Source organism: Vanacampus margaritifer, chromosome 11 (assembly GCF_051991255.1).
Source record: "Vanacampus margaritifer isolate UIUO_Vmar chromosome 11, RoL_Vmar_1.0, whole genome shotgun sequence".
Lineage (NCBI taxonomy): Eukaryota > Metazoa > Chordata > Actinopteri > Syngnathiformes > Syngnathidae > Vanacampus > Vanacampus margaritifer.
Genome location: NC_135442.1, coordinates 6,251,782 through 6,274,357, shown reverse-complemented (window position 1 = coordinate 6,274,357; position 22,576 = coordinate 6,251,782). Strand labels below are relative to the sequence as shown.

Sequence of the window (22,576 nt, the reverse complement as noted above, 5' to 3'; positions counted from 1 at the left end):
TTTTTTTTAAATAGGCTACAATAGATTTAAATAAATAAATTATTCGTTCATTCCTTAGTTAGTTCCTATTTTGCTTTATGCGACAAAAGCGGAACTATCGTCACGCGTTGTGGTTCCATATCGGTATGTTTTGATTGGTACAACCAAAAAGGAAGTCCTTGTTTACATTAAAAATGATCATCTAACGGGAAAGTATCACCTTGCGGTTTATTCTATGAACAATTTAGGACTTATAGTTGCACGCGATGAAACTTAAAGAGTTAGAAAGTTGTCTACAACAAGTGGATACATTTGAAAAGCCCAAAATTCTTCTGGAGCAATATCCAACCAGTGCACATATTGCTGGTGAGTAGACAACGTGCGCTCACTGGGGCGTTTGTTTACTTTTCTTGAAATTAATCAGATGTATTTTTTTCCGCAGCGTGCATGCTTTATACGATACACAACACGTTTGATGACATTGAGGCTAAACTCGTGGCAGATCTAGGATGTGGCTGTGGAGTTCTCAGCATCGGAGCGGCGATGCTCGAAGCAGGGTGAGACTCACCACCTTTATGACTATTAATACTGAAATATCGTTGGGTAAGCAATGCATCACTGATATGTCTTCTAAAGGTTATGCGTTGGCTTCGACATTGACAACGACGCGCTAGACATTTTCAGAAGAAATGCGGATGAATTCGAGCTTTCCAACGTTGATTTGGTCCAGTGTGACTTGTGTTCACTGAATGCTGAAGATTGTAACAGATTTGACACCGTCATCATGAATCCTCCGTTTGGAACAAAACACAACCAGGGTGAGGAAGCAATTCGCACATTTTCACACAATCAAAGCGTCCTCGATTGGTGACTAAAGTGCAATGTTGACAACGCGTGTGCCTTTTTTATGAGTTGCACATTAGAATGTTATAATATTCATAATTAGAACCCCTTTTCCTTCAGGTATGGACATGAAGTTTTTACGAGCTGCTATAACAATGGCAAAGACAGCTGTGTATTCACTCCATAAAACATCAACACGTGAGGTACGTATAGCATTTAAGAGCTGTCTCTTTCCATAATTAGTTTTAGTTGTCACAATTCTACAAAACATTTAACTTCAACTTAACTTTACGTTAGGCGTGTATCGAATAAGCCACACCTTGATGAAAGTGATTAAAACACACACACATCACTGTACAGTGTACAATTACTGTGACAGTTTTCAAAGTTTCTTTGAACACTACTGTATTTATTGAGGCTGCTGGTAATTGATGTTTTTATTGCTCATTCAATTAAATCTTGTAGGCATATTGTTTTTTTCTCCATTTATTCTGTTGGATAATTCTAGCCATCCCCACTAATTATTCACTTTTCAGGCAATAATTAAACAAAAACAGCAAGTGTGTCCGACAAGTTTATGTTCTTTGTCCCATTCTAGCACATACAAAAGAAGGCAAATGACTGGGGAGTGAAGATGGAAGTCATTGCAGGTAATATATAAGCACGGCAGAACAGCTGAAATAAGTAGTTGACTTCCTTGTTTTTTTCTTGGTAAACAGAACTGAGATACGACTTGCCAGCTTCTTACAAGTTTCACAAAAAGAAATCGGTGAGTTTAAATACCCTTCACACTCTTTTCCACTCTGAACAGGCACATTAAAACTGTTAAATTGTTATGCATGGCTTATTTGCAATTCATAATGATAACAAAAATAGCAAAGCTTTGTTTAACAAAGTAGGGCATCTAAAATAAAACAATAGTGGCAGATTTGTCACACAAGGTCGTCTTATAAAACTAACGCAAATGTTCTGTTGAAATTAAATTACAATCCGAGAGCAGAAAGTTATACATAATAAAAATCAAACTGTCTGAAGAGAAACACCATGAAATGACTTGAAAGAAGAAAACTGACACCAAGCAAATTGTTCTCTAGGTGGACATTCAGGTGGACTTCCTACGCTTCTCCAAAACCTGAAGCTTTTGATTGGAATGGACTTGTTTTCCGTTGTATATAATAAACCTTTTGTCCAAAAGAAATGGTCGCAGTGTGGCCTTTCTAAGATCCATTTTCAGTTTTGGCCACCTTTGCCGCAGGACCATCAGCTTCTTCAAGTTCTCTCTTCGGGGCAGCAGGCGCTAAACGGAAAGTAGAAGAAATGACCGTTGTTGCAAAGTCTTATTTCTAACAGATACTGTTTATGGCCCAAGACTTGAAGTATGTCAAATAATTACCATCATCATCGTCACTATCAAATTTCGTCTTCTTGCCCTGGTATTGAGTTCTGCCTTGATCTCTTCCCCCTCTTCCTCTGCGACCTCCTCTTCCTCTGCCGCCGGACTTTCCCCTGCCTTTACATTTAAGACGGACACAATATTGCAATTAAAGCACTAATAATAAGCAAGGATCTGTGTTTGATCAGCTGCTTTGACTGAAGTCGTTACCTCGTTCTTTACTCCGGCTGAGAGATTCCTGTTGCGCTTTAATAATCTTTTTCAGGACCTCTTTCTCCTCTTCTCCTTCAAGCAGCTTCCACGCGACAACATTATTCTTGACTTTAAGCTCGCCGCCGTTTGCCTCTTTGGCCTTCTCAAATGCTTCCTTTGCATTTCCGTCGAAGAGGAGGGTGCCCTTGTTGGGAGTGGAAACTTCTCTGATTAACCAAATGATTTGACGATGCAACTTCCAAATATTTTTTTTAGAAATGGCCTGACTTTACCTCTTTGGCCCCTCTTGTAAAATCAACCCACTTGATTCGTCCATGCCCCGAGAAGACGTCATGAAAGTCCTCTCTGGAGACATCTGGCAGCTCTCCAGAGAAATTTAACAAGGAGCCTGCGTATTCTTCCAACAGCTGATCCTGCAAACCAGTAACGAGTCGTTAGCTTGAGCAATCCTCCCAACCAGTGGTCCTCAACCCTGATCCTCGGGGACCGGTATCCAGCCTGTTTTCCATGTCTCCCACAGCCAACACAGGTGGAGATCGTTATCAGCCTTCTCCAGAGATTGCTGATTAGCTGATGATATGAATCACCTGTGTTGGCTGTGGGAGGCATGGAAAACAGGCTGGATACCGGTCCCTGAGGACCCGGGTTGGGGACCTCTGCTCCCAACAACCGAGCTTGTTTGACATCTGAGGGATCGTACCACATTTTTCTCTTCCGTGTGTTTCTGTTGCTGTTCTTTATCCCTGAGGGAAATTTTGGGAAGGAGCATGCTAGTTTAAAACTTTTTTCCTTTTTTTTTTTAATAATACCTGGTGTGTACTCACTGTTTCACTTTTGCTTTTGTCTCTGCTTTGTGTTGTTTTCTCTCTCCTGCTTTCTTTGCATGGTAGGCTTCCCTTAAAGCACAAAAGAGCATTTAATTTTGGAGGTCTCGCTAGACTAGACAATCATGGTCCATTACCTACTTTGGAACGATATGATAGTCAGGATTGCAGGATGCATTACCTTGATAACACAAGCATGTCATTGTCTTTGAATGATTTGATGTCGACACGTTCGAGGAACTGCTTGGATGAGTCTTCTGTGTCAAAACAGATGAACACCGATCCCTGCCGACAAAACAGACCTAATTCATATCACGCATCACTACATTGCGTGACGTGACCCAACAATCGACTGGAAACGAACTTGAACTTTACCTTGAAATGCTTCTCCATATCTCTCCTCATTTGAATGTTTTCTACGTTGCCTTTTCCATTCAACCACTCCTGGATCTCATCAAGGGAGGTTCCCAATGGAAATCCTTTCTGGAGGAACAAATGGGACAAATTATTGTGCATTGTGAAAGACTGGGATGACATGTAAATTTTATAATATTTTTTTGGGGTAGCACATTTTTAAGAATTTACCATGTAGACAGATTTGTGTTTGACAGCATCTTTGTACTCGTCGTTCAGTTCGGGTAAAGGTTTTTCTGGGCACCTCCTGATTTTTGCCTTGTCCTCGCTGACTTCCAAAAGGCCGCTTGTTGATTTCTGGAGAGCGGAAATGATGACTTTGACATCTGAGGTTAGAGATTTCAGTCTGCGAAGAGAATGTTAAGATTTCAACATGGCTGGACAAAAGCTACACACAGTAACAACGAAACACTTTTTTTTTTTAAAGGAAAAAAATGCGTAGCCTAAATATTACAAGAACCCTGGAAAAGAAATGCGAGTGAGCAACAAAGACACAAACCTGTTAAATTTGAGCATTGTCTCCAAAGTGACCCAGCCATCGTCAAGCTGAATTTGTTCTTTGAGAAATTTGTCTCTTAGAAGATTGTGATCCCCAAAGTAGTACTGCAGGCAGGAATGCAGTAAACATTACAATTATAATAAAGAATGTTTATGACCTGAATACAGTACAAGCATACTGGTTATAAATGAATATCATCATAATAGATTACCTCGAGTTGTCGAGCCACTTTCACTTCAACTGGAGACATTTCTTCAGACATGACTGTTCTGTGTACAAAAGGCAAAGGGCACTAATTAATATGAAGTTTGGTCTTTTATTAAATACAAGCAAGCAAGGGATATAAACCAGTGGTTCGCAAACTGGGCTCCACAACATAATTTGCAATAAATTATGTTGGAATATAAAAAATTAAAAAAAAATACCAGCACACCATTATAACAAACATACACATTTTTATTCTCTACCTCGGCTTTTAGCCTATTAAAACTCTGCTGTAAAAATTGTGACATCTCGTAAATCCAACATCCCCACTAACAAATACACGAATCACCACAGTAGATATTTAAACCCTAAATCTCAGAACTGTGAGGCAGATGTGCTAACCACTAGTCTACTATGCTGCCATATTGAATAAATCCATCCATCTGCTTGAGCATATTCAAGGTCAGGTCACGAGACAAGTTAGAGAAGCCCAGACTTCCTTTGCCAAAGCCGCTTCATCCAGTTCTTCACGAGACATTTCAGGTCAAAGTGGTACCTCACCTGGAAGGCATCCTAACTAGATGCCCGAGCCACCTCATCTGGCTCCTCTCAAAGTGGAGGACCAATGGCTCTACTTTGAGTTTCCCATCCTAGATATGGAATTTAATTTAATCAAATTTGCTTGAATTCATTTACATTAAACATGTCATAAATATATACGTATATGGTGTCATGGCAGCGAACATGATAATTACGGCGTGAGTATTATAAAATGTCCTGTAAGGGAAACATGATGCAATCTGCAAATGTTTTACTAATTTCTTAATTTGTAAAAATGGATAAACCTCAGCAGCCAATAAAATACCCCGAAAAGATAAGCCTTTGTGGCTAACCATTAAAAATAAATACACAAAATTAAATCCAACACTAAACTACTCTTGGTGGAGTGAGGCTTTACGTTCTTATTGCGTTTGTGCTGTAGCTGCTGCTAACATGCTAGCAAGCTATCATGTCGCAGTTGCATACCGGCCACACAGCGTGCTCCTCCATAGATAAATGGTCCAAATTAGAAAAATCATTTACGTTCACATTGATACCACAACGCGGGTTTATAATAAAATGAGTGTAACTAAGCAAGTTTAGCACGCATTTAATCAGTTTAATTACGTGACTCCATTCTATCCACAGACAGCACACTGCTTGAACAGGCTAAACACGGGCGTCGTGTTTAAATCAACAAAGAAAATCTTTCGGGAAAACCTTTCTAACAAAATACTGATATTTCATTTTACATTGAAGGGTTCTACTGTACTTACGATACACTTGATACACGCCGGTGGAAAATGTAGTCGTTCAAACCAAATGATTTCACTTTGGCACCAGTTTGTACATGTGGGACTGCGTGTTACGGAAAGCCCGGAGGAACAAAAACGCAATAAATTCAGGAGGTAGAAAGGATGTAATTGACTTAAACTGTCGCTGGGTGACGCTGCCACACTAATGTCCGAGCCGTGACTACTGTCAGAGACTAATGTCGCTAATGTGATTTAGCGTGTGGCGGCTCCGGGTTTATACTGTTGCATGTTTCTTACGTTTCACTGGTGTTTTTTTTCCCTCTGAATTATTTGTGTAAATTATTAATAAGGAACTGTGTTTTGCAAATTTTTGTGCTTCACGCGGATTGCACCAAATCCATGCAAATGTACCACAACACCATCAGTAACTTTATAAAATAATAATTAATTCTTGTTTAAAATACTTTAAATATACATTGTGTTATTTTTGGGTGGGAGTAGCTTAAACAATTGACGCATTTATTTAAAATAAATAAATACATAGATTTCAATTAACCATTATGAAGCAAATATTACAGGACTCTTGACAACGTAAATACTTTGTGGGCCAAATTAAGAATATAGGGGGTCCAATATGGCCATTCTGTATTTTGCTCAGTCATGCTTTAAAATGTCTATGCATCTTTTTTATAATCTACCAATTCATTCTTTACAATTATCCTTATTAGGTAACATGAGCCTATGCCCCCCCTATCCCATCTTACTTTGGGTGAGGGGACCGGTACACCCTCAATTCAATATTCCAGCTACAAATGAAATATTTATGGAAATTGAACAAATGTGGCAGGGGGAAATGTATAATTGTTTCACTGAATAAATTATGAACCATTTGAGCATCCTGCTTTAACACCTTCAAGGAAGCAATCAAGTAATACATACATAAACTGTGTACAGCAGTGTAGTGATTAAATTATTCAAGTATAAACCTAATAGCACAATTCTAAGAAGAACAAATGCTTTGGTGTGAACAAATGTGCAACTGAATCGTCAATAGTTCCTCCACACGCACACACAATGGCTCAGTGCAGTGCAATTGGTTTTCCACGGGCCAATAGAAAAGCCCCAGGAAGGTCAACTGAGGTCATTGTTGTTCTGATAAATAAAGTCTATTTCTTTTGAATAAATGAATATCCAATACAGTGGTTGTTACGTGTCCCTTATAGAACAACACAAAGTGTCTCATATCATAATATAATATGTTCGTTCAATTAATTTGGCACAAGCTAACAATTCATATGAGCATGAAAACGATTTTAACATTAAACACTATACACACAGACACATCCATGTGACCTAGACGGGCTAGGAAGCGTCCCGACAATCTCCCAAGTGTCCAGTTGGGGGTCGTACTTCTCAATGCTCTGCAGATAAGTCCCTTTGGAGTAGGAGTAGCCCCCCGTGACGTAGATACAAGCATTTATAACCGCAGCGCCGCACTCCATCCTCCTCTCCTTCATCACCGATATGGAGCTCCATTCTTCTCTCTGCGCGTCGTAGCAGTCCGCGATTGTCGTCTGTCCGCCCACCAGATAAAGTTTGTTCTCAAGCGACACAGAACATAGTCCATACTCTGGAAAAAAAACAAGATTGGAATTTAGAAAACACAATGTTCAAATAAATCTCCCATTTTGTCTTTTTTTTGAATGATACCTGGATGAGGGCTTATTGTGATAATGCTCCACTCGCTGATATCTGGCCTATACACCTGGATTTTCTCATACGTGCAACTCCCTCTGAATCCATAGTGGCCTCCGGTCACATAGATTTGATCTCCCATCACGCCAGCAGTGGCATTTCCTACACCTTTAAAAGAAAACAAAAGGAAACCATCACACAATTTAGTGGCAGAGGGCGGGGAAAAAGAAAACATGACTCAGCAGAAATGACAGTCCTCTCTCCTATTTTCCACATTTTTTCAAGTTTGCAGCTGTGACTCAACAAATTTAGGGTACGAGGCAAGGCACATTCTGAATTGATTACTTGTCGATCACAAGCTTGACAGATAAGATGTGTCTGTCTATTCAGCACTGCAGCCATTGATTTGGCAGTGCAGAAACTATGTTTTCAGAGGGACTTGCTTGGTACTCGGTCACATGTTCCCACCTTTGCAAACCAATGCAAGGCGTCTACATGTCAGCATTACTAACGTTACCTATTTTAACACAGGTTTTGTCACATTAAAGATGAACTCATTTGATGGTAAATATCCAAATGCGTCAAAACTCAATGCTTAGACCCTGGAGAACCCACGGGGTCAAATTTGGCCCCTATAAATTCTGCTACTCAAATAACAAAGACCTTTTTCTTTTCCATCCATCCATCCATTTTCTTGGCCGCTTTTCCTCACAAGGGTCGCGGGGGTGCTGGAGCCTATCCCAGCTGGCTTCGGGCAGTAGGCAGGGTACACCCTGAACTGGTTGCCTGCCAATCGCAGGGCCCTTTTTCTTTTTTTTTTTATACAAATTTAACTTCAAAAGTCCAGAGTGCCACTTCTGACCCCTGCATGGGGCCATCTAGTGGATGAATAATGCACTTACATGAGCCAGAGTGGTGGTGACAAGATGGCTGGCAACATGCTGTTTTGTTGAGCTGGAAATCAATCCAAACAAAACCATCTTCTCAGCAAACCATCAGATGGTAAAATTGTGTTTTTTTTTTGTTAATGTATTTCATATCATGTTGCAGAATGCCTAGGAGTATGTTTTATACATATATTTTTTGATAAAGTAGCAACTCTGAGCTAGTTTAAAAAAAAAAGGGTTAAAATTGAAAAAACATAGATTTTGGTGTTCAGTGAATTTATAGCAGGCATTTTATGTATAATTCATAATTTTCTAAAGAAGAAAATGGTTCTTGGGTTCTCCAGGGTTAAAAGCAAAGCCTACTAGTAGTAGCATGAGTAGTTTCCTCCCAAAGTAGCTCTGTGTGCTATATTTGAGTGTGATGACATTCGGACCTAACGTCTCTATGAAGCGGAATTAGCCTGTTAGCTAACATACAGTACGAACATACAAACAAGCGCAGCTATTCACTTTTGTTATTTTTCTGTCATTGGTATTTAAGTCAAGATGGAGACAACATCATTAGCATCATAGCTAGCACATATTTGTGCGATTTACCTTGTTTCGCTCTCATGTTGTCATTTTAATGACAACATTTTACATTGCGCCAGGATTTAAGTGTCTGTTAAAGGGCTTGGCGGCGCGGAAACTACTAATGCAGGATGCCTACCACAATTTTATCCTCCTGTGCCATGATTGAAATTAAAACTTTTAATTCAGCCTCGGAGGTCTACGTTATCCTGTTTTTTTTTTGTTGTGTGTGTGTAGCGTTCGCACTTACAAAATAAAGATTGTGTTGTTAATTTAGCACAAGTCTTGTTGTGACAGTGAGTGTCCCACTTGAAAACCATCTGTCTTTGCCAAATAATGCAGCATTTATTGAGCTGTGTACTTGAGGAAAACTTGCACGTGGCATGTAAACAATACAAATAGAGACCAGGATTTTCTTAAATGCACTTTGCTACGTTATAGGTCAGTCGCATTATTCACATTTTTATACCTTACAGGGTGTGTCAGAAAAGTTTTAGGACTGTTAGGTAAGAATTTCATTGCACATGGCACGCATTATTTGCTACTGTTTCAGAGATGGAGAGATTATTTGAGTGAGTACTTTTACCAACGTTGTTTTGTACACAACTTTATTGTACTTTTACTCAATTAGAGAATGTCAGTACTTCTCGTTCATATGATAACAAGCAATGAATGCACACCTTGGATCATTCTCGCTCCAGGGAACCATTTCTTCTTTAGCGGATCGTAACATTCCGTCTCCTGCTCCGGAGCGCCCCCTCTGTAGCCTCCAAGGGCATAAATACAGCCGTGCAAAGCAACAGAACAATGGTAGTATCTGGCTGTGATCATGGGGCAACCCTCCGTCCACTCGTCATAATCACAGTTATAAATAAAAACCGCGTCAAGGGCTTCGACTGTGTTGGTCCTGTAGCCTCCCGTCACGTAGATATCCGCCCCGAGTAAAGCCACGCTGTAGCTCTCTCTCGCATGGTCCGGCATGTCTTTCCCTCGCAGCCACGTGTCGCTTGTAGGCTCCCAAATGTGAACTTCACAAAGAGGGTGCCAGTAGTATCCTCCAATAACGTACAAGCTTGTTTTTCCATCCGTGCTTATCACTTTACTTTTGGGTCTTGAAGCCTGCATGATTATTGATTTCAATCTCTCAACACTACCCGCTAAGCACTCCCTGTGCAGGTCTAAAGTCGCCTTGAAGTCACCCTCCAGGTCCAGATGGATTGACTGCAGGAGGTCCACAGCATGTTGGATACGGTTCTCCGAGTCGTGGGTCACCCATTTGGCCACCGCGTCAATCAGCAGCTCATCCTTCGGCACGCTGAGCTTCTTCGTCGCCAGTAGAGTCCGAATCTGATCGGGATCCAGCTGGAGGAACTCCTCCTGCTGGATCAGTTCTGCAAACCTGCTCAGGATCACCCTCCTGGCCTCGCGCTCCAGACGAAGACACAGGTGGAGTTGAGCGAACGCGTGCATGCCCAGGCAGTTGTCCACATCCAGGAGGCGAACCAGGAAGTCTTCGCACGCTCGTTTGACCGAGATAAACTGCAGCAGGTCGGCGGCCTCCAGCAAACTCTGCACATTCCTCTCCGTGATGCTCACTTGAGCCGTGTAGACGTAGTCCACCAGAACCGCCAGAACCTCGCCATCCACCCCGGCCAGCTTGATGACACTGTTGGACCTTTCCTTCATATCAGACGTGAACATGGCCTGGAAATAGGAGCTCCTGGCGGACAGTAGCGCCTTGTGGCAACGGAACACCCGGACCGAGTCGTCAGCGCATTGCAGGGTGACGTCGGTAAACAGTCCATTGAGGTAGAAATGCCTGAGAGCGTCCAGGAGCTCGGCCGGATGGTCTGGGTCGCAGAACTCGTAGGTGTAGACCTCATTCTGCTGGTGAGACATCGTATCTGCAGCAAATAATAGGCGACAATGTACCATGAAGTGATAACACCAAAACTCATCTATTCACTTTAGTACACAACTTTTTAACCCCTAGGCGTTATTGTGACCATTTTTTGGCTTTTGGTTGGTTCTGACCAAGCCATTTCAAAATAAAATACTGCCCTCGGGTTTTAATGAAGATATACAATTTTACCCTTATGAATTTATCAATCTAAACTCACCGTTTCCTTCAACGTTGATATTTAAATTGTATTTGATACAAAATCAAATTTACAACTGAATGTGCGAGATTCGAACTCTGAACCTTTAGGACAGTCCGACATACTGCCAACCCTATACTCTCCAATTACATATATTATTCACAGCATTGTCCCTTGTATTCAACAATAAAAATCCCACACTCACCTTTCTTTTGTCCATGGATGCTCGATAACGGTCTTCTCTGGTTGATCCTCTCCATAAACACACAAAAAAAAACACAAGAGGGCTCAATTTAGAGCAGGCAGGGGACGTCACAGCCGGGTGCTTCTGTCCTATTTTGGTGATTGTGTGCAATGCAACAGCGGCCAACCCCCCCACGACCCACCCACCCACCTCTCTTCTTCTCCTTGCTGCACGCCCTTGAGAAAAGACAGTAAGAGGAATCCCGACCCCACTCGCACCGCTATGTGCTCTCTTTCTCTCTCACCTCCTAAATATAACCTCCACGGTCCCGTGACCACGTTGCGCATTAGCGGCCATACACAGAAAGACAGCCAAGTCTTTCCCTGGAATACAAATCGTATACAAATGAGCGAGCGCGAGCCCTCCCTTTAGAAACCAAGTTCCCACTCGTGTTTTTCTGTCGTTCTCGTCGTTGCCATGGTGTTTTGAATGTAATTCCACTGTGGCCAAGGTTTGACCTAATCCCAACATTAACGTGACCGGTAGGCTACATGAGAGCTGCTACTTTCCGAATATAGCGGTATAAAATATTATTTTAGAAATCTCCAACACTTTTTTAATTTTTTTTTTTAAATAAATGTATTATTGTTTTATCATAAATATTACACTTATAAAATATATAACATTTCGATTTTAAATGAATCAATTGTACCGTATTTTTATTCGTTCCGGCCAGTTCATTAGGTACACCAGCAGAATCAAGAAAAAAAAAGTTTGGGCTTTACAAAGGCATTAAATATTTTGAATGAAATTGAGTTATTTACAGTCACTCCGTTTACGCGACGTCTCCACGTTACGAAGGTGCGTAGCGACGTAACACGCGGTACGGTCATTTATCGCCGTCTTTACCGTTTTCGGTTTGACTGCTTCATGTTCATCGTCTTGAAAAGTTTTTCATACAAATGGGCATATTTGTTGTAGCTGTAACTTTTCTGCTCTGTTCCGGTTTACGAACAAAATTGTTTAAATCGCCTCGTATAAACTGACCTATACGTCGTAAACCGAGGACCCACTATCTGTATTATTTTTGATAGATTTTTCTCAGCTAAATACGCAAATGTTTAGAAACGGTCCTATACAGTGCAGTTTAGGCAGTTTCATCTCGATATTGTCTGATGTGTTGCATTACAATTCATTTATATCTACTTTCATAACATTAGTAGTACCTGATTTATGTTTTGCATGTTTTTAGCAAATGTTATCCCCCATTGAAATGAATGGCGGGCTACCAGGGGTCGAAATCCCGTTAACCTCTCACACACAGTATATAAATATATCCAAGTACCTCATTCAAAAATATATTCAAATATTTCTTCGTGCATCAAAACAACTGCACATCTTGTAAGCATGTAGAATGATCAAAAATAATAATCTTATATCTAAATAATAATAATAATAATAATAATAATAATAATAATAATAAAAACAAAGCAGCCCAAGAAGCACATTTTTCATCAGTTTTACTGACAAAACAGTGAAAAACATCCTAACACTGGAATGTAGGTTTCAGCTGGCTCTGGAAATGTTACTTATGAATGCTAAGGCAGAGATGGATCAGTAAGACACAAATGTGCGCGTCAGTCCTGCTTCAAGCTCTGAGCTGAGCCGCCTCTTGAACCAACGGCTTCAAGGCACAGAGGTCTCGCAGCAGAGATGACACCCCCACGCAGTGCCAGCTATCACCGGAGCGCTCGGCGGGAGCACTGAAAGACTCGATTTGTACTCCCTCCGTGGCTAGCAGACCTAAAGAGGAAGAAAATTGGTGTGAAATTAAAAGGAGAAATAAATCAATACAAACACTAAAAGAAAACGGCAGTACTCTCTCTTAATGTGAGTCCTGCAATATTTGTTGCCTTAGTGTTAATTAAAACATTATTATGGATCTTCTTATTGAACCATTGGTTTAATAGGATTCAATAAATCAAACATACAAGTAAAATATATAATTTTACGCATTAGTTGTTAATCTATTTTATGTACTGTAATTATAATTTAACCATAAATAAATAACAAATATTTCAGTTTTATATTGTGCAATTAAATTAATGATAGATAATACTTCATTCTCATTTTTATTTTATCATTTATCAACAAAATAGATTTTAAAATGTTAAATGTATATGTAAAATTATTAATTCTACTTTTATGATCTATATATTTTTTTAAATATTACCCAAATATGCAGAGTTAATGAATTTTTAAAACGTTAATACATTTAATTAAACTAATTGTTGAGAGAATGTCTAGATGAATGCAATACTGTAAATATATTATTAAAAATGTACATAAAATGAATTAATGGCAGAAAATACTTCATTTTCATTCTTTACGGTTAAATTGAAATGAACCAATTAATGCATACAATAGATTTTTAAAATTATAATGCCATGTAAAATGGTTGATTTTATTAACATACCTTACTTCATTCATTGCAATAAGTTAATTATTCAATTAGGTTAATGACATTTAAAAAGTCAGTAACTACATTTACTATTAACCAACTTTATGGAAAAGGGCTAAATGAATGAAACACTGTAAATATATATATATATTAAAGGAAATTTGAATGAATATCAAAAAATACTTTCACTATATATAAATTATAATTGAATATATAATTAATAATACAATAAAACTCATTTTTTAATTTTAGTATCCAAATTAATTATTTTACATGTAATATTTTATGTGTTTTTTTACTCCCATTTACAATTGACCTGCCCATCTTTTTTTTAATACTTTTATTATTAAATCAAACGTGTCCGTTGAGCCCAAAAGTTGACCAGCTCTCAACTAGACCGATTCCTCACCAGCCACCGATGCGAGCATCTGAGGACTCGCAGAAGCCTTGAAGAACAGCAGATTCCCAGCGAGCGACACGGGCTGTCGGAACACGCTACCGCTCAGCTCCAGCAGTACCGGTCTGCCACCTTGAACGGTGCCGGTAGCTTTGTAGCTGCAGCCGTCGGCCGTGATCTCCACCGTGCACGCGCCGGGAGAAGCCTCGTTCGACACGCTGTGGCTTTGGTTTACCTGAGGAAGCACAATTCAATGTCATTCATTGTCGTCAGGATGTTTTGTACAAGTTCAAAGTCGGTACCGTGATTCTAGATTCCTCAGCTAGACTCAGCACATTGATGAAGTTTGGGCAAGAGGCGGATTTGCCGTTAAGCAGGCCGACCAGCACAGCGGCCGTCATGTAACTGGCTGATGACTTCATGCTGTCTCCTGGTTGTTGAAAAAAGAAGGGGAAAAAACACAAAAACAAAGCTTCATTGGTTACTATTGGAGACTAAATGTAGTGTACGTTTCACACCAGCAGAGGGTGTACAATCCTAATTTCACATCTGCTCAAAGCAAAACCGATAACGTAGTATTCACCTTCAGAAGTGATTTGTACATGGCTCAGCGGATTCTTCGATACGCTACATGACTGCAGCACAGCTCCAATGGCCTCCCCAAGTTTGATCAACGGGAGAGAGTCCGGGGAGAAAGTGCTCGCCAAAACCTGTGCGTTTACCTGTGTAGGGAAAAAAACGATTAGCTAAAGATTTTTTTGAGCCCACATTAATCCCCAAGTCTGGAAATAATTGTTAACGAAGATATGTAAATTCCCCACAAAAAGTGATTATGATTTTGAAAATGATTGAGTAGTCAGGGAGTCCAAAATGGTGTTCATGTTTATTATTTTGGATAAGCAAATAAAAACTAAATGACGGTCACAAGAGAACATCACTGACTGTGTGTAAACTTTTAAGATCCCGTCTACCGCATGACTCAACCACTTAGATTTAGAATTTCACACATCCGTGTGTCATGTGTGGAGATGATTTGGTCGTCCACAAATAAACAATGCGGGAACTTACCGCTCCCACCAGCTTGCTGCCCTTCACCATGTCGACGATCTGCAGGGCGATGTCCTGGCCGCATCGCGCCTGCGCCTCCTTGGTGCTCGCGCCCAGATGCGGACAGCAGATCACGTTCGGATGGCTGACCAGCGAGCGGTCCTGCGGGGGCTCCTGTGGCACAAACAAGACATACTTTATTGCATTTCTATCATCCTAAAATAGAAATGGAATGTGCCAATGAGCTCAATACTGTATATTGTCCAGGAAACATCATTAAATGAGCTCTACTCGTAATCAGGACATAATGTAGATAATTATTCACATGAATTAGAATATTTTTAATAATAATAAATACACACACACAAAAAAAAAAAAAGAGAGCAATGATGATGACATGTCAAATTGGTAAAATTACTGAATGAACAATACTGAGCTCTCCAGGAAAAAAAACAAAAGAAAAAAAGAAAGAATATTTTTAATATTACAGTGACTCAAGGTGAAGCTAATCTTGCCTCCACAAAGACGTCAAGGCCAGCTCCTCCACACTGTCCGGACTCCAGAGCTCGGAAGAGGGCAGCTTCGTCGATGATGCCACCGCGTGCGCAGTTCACCACTTTTACGCCTTTCTTGCATTTGGCAAAGGTCTCATCGTTGAGTAGACCTTGGGAGGGAATTTAACAGCAAAAATTAGAACAGAAGAACAATTGGTTGGTGTTTTCATATTTAAAGACCTCATCGAGTGAATTTAGAGATTTGTTTCTAAATACATTATTGAAGAATACTACGAGATTAAGAACTCACTGAATTTTGGGGATATGGTGTTAAAATTGTTTTTCACTATTTCAGCTTTCCTTTTGACCGTGGCGAAAACAGCGCCCAGTGGCGCATTTGGGTGTCCCCCATCTCTAATGAAATAAGAACGTGAGCACCTTAGTTTGCATTATATATGTGTCACAATTGCGAGTCACCCATTTCTATTGCTACAGCGTGCAATTAGCTAGCTAGCTAGCTAAGCCTTCACCCCAAAAACACATCTTCCCCCTGGATGCCACAATTTACAGAACACCGCCGTATCACTATTTAAATTCCCAAAACGAGGAAGTGACGCCATGGACGAGAGTGACACCCGTCCGTGGGCCGAAAGGAGCCCCCGGAAGCCTGTTAGCTCTCGAGCTAGCTTGTGGCTAGGCTAGCGCCTCTTATTATAGAGTGAAAAGCCCCACGAGGACCCATAGAGGGATACTTACAGCCTCCCCAATACGTTTTGAGAGATATTTTAAAGCCTCATTCTATATACCTAGATTTTTTTTGTCAAATGTACAAATCATTTATTTCCACTTTACAAGGACTGTGAAAATTAGCGAGTCAGCTATCACTAAATTGGCTACACAACAAGAAAACTACTGTACTCTCTCTTAATGTGCGATATATTTATAATCAAGAAAATTCTGGTATCCTCATTATAGTTCTTCATAAATGCATACTGTATTTTTCTGTGCATTTGGCATTTTATCCACATTCATTGCTTTATATTACATATTTTAAAAATATTTAAGCGAAAATAACTTTTTGCTCACTATTTTGAGGAACAGGGCATCACAATGCCAGGACATCGGATTGGCTGATCTATCTTTTAAATGTGAGTATAGCATCAAAAATCAGCCTAAAAAAGATGGTAAATAAATACTATTATATCAATAGTAGTGTGTTTTAAACTTAACTTAAATTTAGGTAATTCTTCCACACTTTTGTAAAACCGCTTGTTGCTAGGCAAAGTCTAAGATTCAACCCTAACTGCCCCATGGCCATGAAAATTATGTGAGCCACACCCACTAGGATATTTGAATATCAAACAAGGGACGTCATCTGCTGGATCTGGCAACTTGTCTTAAGGTGAGACTCACCAACAGTGGAGGGCATTAATGGAGTGTGGACCGTGATGTAGTCACAGAGAGGCCAAAGTTGCTCCAGGGACATCTGCTCCACCCCCCAGCTGGCCGACACTTCAACTGGAGTGATTGGATCGTAGCCGATCGTCTAACAAAATAAACACACAAAAAAAAATCTACCTACCGTTGCACTTTATTTGATTATCACAGAGTACGAATAGAATGGCGACAAGCTGACCGACCTTCATGCCAAATGCCTGCATTCTATTGGCCACCTCTTTTCCTATTCTTCCAAGTCCAACTATTCCGAGCACTTTGCCGTACAGCTCAGCACCCATGAACTGCAACATTGGAAAATTTGACAATGACCCAGCTGAGTGAATCAAAAGCGCCCACAGAATCAGAACGCCGCGTCTCATTATTGACGGCTGACTGGACAATGGAGCCGGCCATGCGACCGTAATCTGTCGCTACGGTTGAAAAGAATCAGCTGTGGCGGGCCTCCCGCTCACCTTTTTGCGGTCCCAATTGCCGGCTCGCATGGACATTGCAGCTTGAGGCACATTTCTGCAAGTGGACACACAGGTGACAGTTTTAAAACAATTAGATGTGCTTGATCATTCGCAATGAGTGGAAAACACAATATAACTCAATCTATTTTTTTTGTCTAGTTTTTTTTTAATAAACTCGTACTAAAACCTAATAAATAGTATGTAAAGAAATAAGCAGGTTTTATAAAGCATAGTTACTGTATTTTGGGAGAAATTGAAAACCACAACAACAACCAGTGTTGTATATGTATCTTTAAGGGGTGTGGCCTAGTGAGTGACATCAGGAACTTGACAGCTAAGCTAAGCGTGTGAGCATCCAGGCATGAGTTGCTTAATACAGCAGCTCCTTGCCAGTGTTCTTGTTTAGTAATTGTGTGTTTAACTGTTCCATTCAATAATAATTATAATAATAATTTTTGAAAATCAATGAAAAAAAAATGTCTCGTCTAACTCAAGGTACCACTATACTAAAGGACTTGATCTTATTTTACTGTATCGGAGTAATAACAGTGATCACCAATAGATGGCAGAGATTGCTTGAAAACACCTCCAACCCTAAAATTGTATTCACCCACCAAAGATGGAGAGGTCAAGCCACTGGCGGCCATCTTACGTTGCCACTTGCCTGTCAGCCACCATTCACCATACTGAGATAATATTCTTTGATTGGTGGATAAAAATAGGCTCATCTTGGCATGAAACTGATAACAAGTGTTTTCAGCAAAAAGAATAAAAGTTGTCAGTAACAGTGGCAATGTAAGATGGCGATTGATAGTCCTGTCATATACAAGTCCGTGACCAAAATAGGTCAAGAAAAATGGTGTCAAATAGAAATCAGATATACCATATGCTCACTGAAATTAAACACAAATCTACCAACTTTATCCAGAATCTCAAAAAGTACATCAGCTATTTTTGTTTTTCAAAAGAACCGTTGACAGTTTGTTTTAAGTGGCTGTTGTGACGGATGAGTGCTGCACCTGTGACGGGTTCACACAGGTGCGTGAACCAGCCTATTAATTTGGGGATTTTGTATGACACACAAGACAAACGTGGTAGTATAATATTAAATTTTTTGAGTGAAGTGATTTTATATGAAAACAATCACAAGTTTTGTGTGCTCTTTGTATAGGACTTTTTATACAACACAGGGCGTTTACACCCCCCCCCCCCCAAAAAAAAAATCACAGTAAGTGGTCATTTTTGGTTCGCTTCAAAGCCTTTGTAGTTGAAGAGTGGCTCTTGAGCAGGAAAATATCTGGTTAGGAAGTGGGCGGTCTTATGTGCCCCCCCCCCCCCCTCATATAAAGTCATCTACATACCTTGAAAGGCTCATCAGGAGGGCGCACGTCAGCTCCGCCGCACTGATGGTGTTGCCGCTCGGCGTGCTGCACCACAACGTTTGACATCCGTTTAGCTCGCAAACGCTGACAACCCAACAACAAATTTGGCCCAATCACCAGCACCCTTACTTCATGACTATGACGCCCATTTTGGTGGCGGCGTCGACATCCACATTGTCCACGCCGGTTCCGGCTCTCCCGATGATTTTAAGATTGCCGGCGGCGTTGATGACGTCAGCCGTCACCTTGGTAGCGGATCTCACGACCAGGCCGTCGTAGTCCTGAAAAGGCATATCATGATGTTCCGTACACGCGTGACTGGTTGACCAACTAGGTAAACACACAAAACCGGTATAAGCCACTTAGCCCGCACAGTTTTAAGTGTGAAGTGGCTGCTTGTGTTTACACCTCCATCTTTTCACAGCTGAACGGCCGTCTGTTTTTCACTGGGCCTTATTAACTCATTCGCTGCCATTGACGGCTATAGACGTCAAAAAAATCATTTGAACAATTTCTATTAGTTTAACATTTTTTCCCACTTTTGTTAACAAAAGTATGAAAACGATTTTTTGGGTTATTAGAACAGATATAAAATTAGTGATCAATAGTGAGTTAACTAGTGAAGTCATGCGATTAATTACATTTAAAAAATTTACACATTTACTTACAGTATTTGCACAATTTAACTCATTCACTGCCATTGACAGCTATAAACGTCAAAAATTAATTTGAACTATTTCTATTAGTTTAACATTTTTTCTCACTTTTGTTAACAAAAGTATGAAAAAGATTTTTGGGGGTATTAGAACAGATATAAAATTAGTCATCAATAGTGAGTTAACTAGTGAAGTCATGCGATTAATTACATTAAAAAAATTTAATCACCCGACGCCTCTTATTTTTATTAATCTTTTCTTCAAATAAAAAAAAAAAAAGATTTTTTTTTTTATGTTTTTTTTAAAAGAAAAGATTATTAAAAATTAGGGGCATCAGGGGCAAATTTGTAATCGTAATTAATCGCATGACTCCACTGGTTAACTCACGATTAATCACAAATTTTATATCTGTTCTAAATGTACCAAAAAAATATAAAAAATCTAAAAATTCAAGGTTTTCATACTCTTGTTAACAAAAATGGGGAAAAAATGTTAAACTCATAAAAAAAATAGTTCTGATGATTTTTTTTACGTATATAGCTGTCAATGGCAGTGAATGAGTTAACAGACACCACGCTTGAACTTTAATTTAAAAACAAAATATTATAAGAAATGGACTTTTTTAATGGCTTGTATACAAACAAAGTCATATCTTATTTGTGAGTATAGAATGAGTTTTTATGTATGCCTTTTAGAGGCGGGGCCTAGTGAGTGACATCTGCGGCTTAGCCACTTAGTTCAGCATGAGCGTCTGAGCTTGAGACTCTGTCCCATTCAAAAGCTAAAAAGTGCCCCAACGACTGCGGCTCTCCTTGCCCATATAATGCGAGGGCATTACAATATCTTAATTGCTCGATTGTTTTTCACTTCAGTCAAGTGGCGGCTGTTCTGAAGCTTGTTTGAACCTCAAATTTTGCTTCACTGATTTTAATGCGATAATATCCGTGTAATATTTTCAACATTGCGCTACATCAGAATACCAACAATACTAATTTGAAAATTGATTACTTGTTGAATAATCAATATATCATTGCACCACTAATAATAAATCTGATATTGCTTCTTGTTATACAGATTCTTTTATTGCTTGCGTTTGTTAAAAACATACATGGGAAGAGGACCTCGAAAAAAATTAATTGCAATTGAAATATTGACGAGAAATCAGAATTAGATTATTTTTTTCGATATCATTCAGCCCCGTTTCAGTCTGTTGTTCTTTTTTTTGTGCTTTCATTGAAGGAGTTGAAATTGAAACAGCACTACACTTGCATTTTCACCAGTCTTATTTACACAAGAATGTGTACTTTTACCACGTCGCTCTGATTTTAATAGAATAAATTGAATTAAGTTTAATCAGCTGCAGGGTGCAGCCTTACACTGCATAAGAATGGCTCCAGACTGCTGCTGCGTTCAAAAAGGAAATATTTTTACGTGAGTGCGAGTCACGTGCACAATTTATGCCAGGCTAAGCAGCTCTACTCGAAAGTTATGGGCTGAATTGCATCATCTTGTCAGGGTAGGGCGGTGCTTATCAAACTCACACTACACACTACACACAATAAATACAAAACTCCTCTACAGCTGAAACGGTGTCATCTTAAAAAAATAGACATCAGTATAGAAGTTGCAAAGCGGTGCAATGAATTTTGAATGCATTTCCCTCTCAAGCATACGTTTAACAAGGACACAATTTACAAGAGGCTGTTACGCAATGCAGACATCCAATGTGCATTCCTACCTTGATCTCAGCGATCAATTCCTCCTTCTTCATGTTGTGCTTCTCCGTTACTCGGATGCCATTTTCTTCCAGGATGCTCTTGCAGCGAGGGTCCACGCTTTCGCTGATCAGAACGCTCTTAATGGAGATGGGGGCCATCTTGGTAAGGGTTTGATTGTTGTATTAGAAGAAGGTCTCCCGTGCAGGAAGGGTTGCTGATGAATGGGCAACTGGTTCTGGAGAGAGGAGGAGTGCTGCAAGACGGCTTCGGCGACCAGTTACGAGGCTACGGGAAGTTGCTCGTGGCTCGTTGCTTTTGAATGGCCGGGCGGATGTGGAAGACCGCCCCCTTTTTTGAGGAAAACACGCCCCCTATCGTGCGTCTCTCACCAGCGGGACCAGCTGACTGATGATATCTGCACATTGGCAAATAAACGGTCAGGTGTCCAGGGCTTAAATTGAAATGTGCTGACTAGTTTGCGCCGAGGTTATTATAGTTAACGAAAGCTAATACAAATAACTGAAATTGGAAGAAAAAAAAAATCCGTGAACTAAAGAAATGAATGAATAAATAAATCTCATGTTCATGAAACTAACTATAATTAAAGCAGTCCTTTGTTTGAATCTTTGTCAATTGATATACATACATGAGCGCTAGGGGGCTCATTTTAACTGTATTTATATATTTTTTAAAAAATATTATAAAAAACTAATAATAATAATAAGTCAAAATTAATACAATGAAAAACTTATTATAATGAAAAATCCTAAACTGCTATAACCCTGTTTTTCACATATATTTATTTCAAACTTTCATCCTACAATATTAAGACCATGTGTTTCCTGAATAATAAAACAGATTTTATGCAATATATATATATTTTTAATTAACGTTTTTGTGTAATCGACGCCCATTCTAAATGCATGGGGGGGGGGGGGTCAATACACTGTTTTGTTTTGTTTTAAAACCACAAAAACAAATCTGGAAAAAAAAAAAAAAGCAAACACTGCCAGTACGCATTTTTCATAGGGGTAAAAAAAAAAAATGAAAAGAAAAATGAAAAAAAAAAAATAAAAAAAAAAAGGAAAAAAAAAATAAAATTTGAACAAAAAAAAAGTAGCCGACACACTTGGTGTAAAAAATTAGTCCTTCATTTACCAATGAATGAAAACCAATTGAAGGCATGTCTCTGCCTACTCAAGTTCTACAACTTTGCATAGCTGCAAATTGCCAAACAAAAACAGCAGCCATAATAATGATAATAAAAACATTATTTTCCAACTAAAATTATAGTTTGTTATTTTTTATTCCGAAAAGCTCAAGTAGACTCTGTAGAATCTTGACCAACAGCACCACCCCTGTGTCAGCAAGCGGGAGTACCTCAAACGGGTTGCTTGGATACAAGGCAACAA

General features: G+C 39.6%; 4 protein-coding genes across 5 annotated transcripts; 1 reads left to right on the top strand and 3 right to left on the bottom strand.

The window, feature by feature from the left end:
- The first annotated feature begins 64 nt into the window (after positions 1-64).
- mettl5 (methyltransferase 5, N6-adenosine) lies at positions 65-2,021 on the top strand. Of its 2 annotated transcripts, XM_077580658.1 has the most exons (7): positions 66-345; positions 422-536; positions 616-797; positions 943-1,025; positions 1,421-1,472; positions 1,542-1,591; positions 1,917-2,021. In XM_077580658.1, the coding sequence occupies exons 1-7, from the start codon at positions 246-248 to the stop codon at positions 1,956-1,958; spliced, it is 624 nt and encodes a 207-aa protein (XP_077436784.1). In that variant the 5' UTR covers positions 66-245; the 3' UTR covers positions 1,959-2,021. The 2 variants fall into 2 exon arrangements, with proteins under 2 accessions (XP_077436783.1, XP_077436784.1); XM_077580657.1 differs by lacking the exon at positions 1,917-2,021 and having other exon boundaries at positions 65-345; positions 1,542-1,642.
- ssb (small RNA binding exonuclease protection factor La) lies at positions 1,384-5,833 on the bottom strand. Its single transcript, XM_077580655.1, has 12 exons — positions 5,686-5,833; positions 4,377-4,434; positions 4,166-4,269; positions 3,838-4,012; positions 3,628-3,735; positions 3,434-3,537; positions 3,253-3,324; positions 3,129-3,171; positions 2,701-2,841; positions 2,426-2,612; positions 2,216-2,332; positions 1,384-2,119 (listed from the first exon to the last, which is right to left on the bottom strand). Exons 2-12 carry the CDS (start codon positions 4,425-4,427, stop codon positions 2,040-2,042), a joined length of 1,182 nt encoding a protein of 393 aa, XP_077436781.1. The 5' UTR covers positions 4,428-4,434; positions 5,686-5,833; the 3' UTR covers positions 1,384-2,039.
- Positions 5,834-6,160: 327 nt separating this feature from the next.
- Positions 6,161-11,598, bottom strand: klhl23 (kelch-like family member 23). The gene is made up of 4 exons (XM_077580990.1): positions 11,121-11,598; positions 9,497-10,720; positions 7,375-7,527; positions 6,161-7,294 (listed from the first exon to the last, which is right to left on the bottom strand). The coding sequence occupies exons 1-4, from the start codon at positions 11,173-11,175 to the stop codon at positions 6,984-6,986; spliced, it is 1,743 nt and encodes a 580-aa protein (XP_077437116.1). The 5' UTR covers positions 11,176-11,598; the 3' UTR covers positions 6,161-6,983.
- A 1,004-nt stretch (positions 11,599-12,602) lies between these two features.
- phgdh (phosphoglycerate dehydrogenase) lies at positions 12,603-21,475 on the bottom strand. The gene is made up of 12 exons (XM_077580992.1): positions 21,185-21,475; positions 18,920-19,071; positions 18,770-18,835; positions 17,409-17,463; positions 17,139-17,237; positions 16,912-17,044; positions 15,520-15,668; positions 15,026-15,178; positions 14,541-14,679; positions 14,260-14,387; positions 13,970-14,192; positions 12,603-12,902 (listed from the first exon to the last, which is right to left on the bottom strand). The coding sequence occupies exons 1-12, from the start codon at positions 21,320-21,322 to the stop codon at positions 12,748-12,750; spliced, it is 1,590 nt and encodes a 529-aa protein (XP_077437118.1). The 5' UTR covers positions 21,323-21,475; the 3' UTR covers positions 12,603-12,747.
- Between the last annotated feature and the right edge of the window lie 1,101 nt (positions 21,476-22,576).

What these genes read in the sequence shown, in the direction of transcription:
- mettl5 (XM_077580657.1), top strand. Translation starts at nt 246, where the DNA reads ATGAAACTTAAAGAGTTAGAAAGTTGTCTACAACAAGTGGATACATTT. An exon ending in ATAAAACATCAACACGTGAG is followed by an intron (nt 1,026 to 1,420) that starts GTACGTATAGCA and finishes GTCCCATTCTAG; the next exon opens with CACATACAAAAGAAGGCAAA. An exon ending in GAAGATGGAAGTCATTGCAG is followed by an intron (nt 1,473 to 1,541) that starts GTAATATATAAG and finishes CTTGGTAAACAG; the next exon opens with AACTGAGATACGACTTGCCA.
- ssb (XM_077580655.1), bottom strand. Translation starts at nt 4,427, where the DNA reads ATGTCTGAAGAAATGTCTCCAGTTGAAGTGAAAGTGGCTCGACAACTC. An exon ending in GACATGCTTGTGTTATCAAG is followed by an intron (nt 3,325 to 3,433) that starts GTAATGCATCCT and finishes TTGTGCTTTAAG; the next exon opens with GGAAGCCTACCATGCAAAGA. An exon ending in TTACAAGAGGGGCCAAAGAG is followed by an intron (nt 2,613 to 2,700) that starts GTAAAGTCAGGC and finishes ACTCCCAACAAG; the next exon opens with GGCACCCTCCTCTTCGACGG.
- klhl23 (XM_077580990.1), bottom strand. Translation starts at nt 11,175, where the DNA reads ATGGAGAGGATCAACCAGAGAAGACCGTTATCGAGCATCCATGGACAA. An exon ending in CATCCATGGACAAAAGAAAG is followed by an intron (nt 10,721 to 11,120) that starts GTGAGTGTGGGA and finishes TATTTGCTGCAG; the next exon opens with ATACGATGTCTCACCAGCAG. An exon ending in CACAATAAGCCCTCATCCAG is followed by an intron (nt 7,295 to 7,374) that starts GTATCATTCAAA and finishes TTTTTTTTCCAG; the next exon opens with AGTATGGACTATGTTCTGTG.
- phgdh (XM_077580992.1), bottom strand. Translation starts at nt 21,322, where the DNA reads ATGGCCCCCATCTCCATTAAGAGCGTTCTGATCAGCGAAAGCGTGGAC. An exon ending in CTCCTGATGAGCCTTTCAAG is followed by an intron (nt 17,464 to 18,769) that starts GTATGTAGATGA and finishes GTCCACTTGCAG; the next exon opens with AAATGTGCCTCAAGCTGCAA. An exon ending in GCAGCAAGCTGGTGGGAGCG is followed by an intron (nt 14,680 to 15,025) that starts GTAAGTTCCCGC and finishes TTCCCTACACAG; the next exon opens with GTAAACGCACAGGTTTTGGC.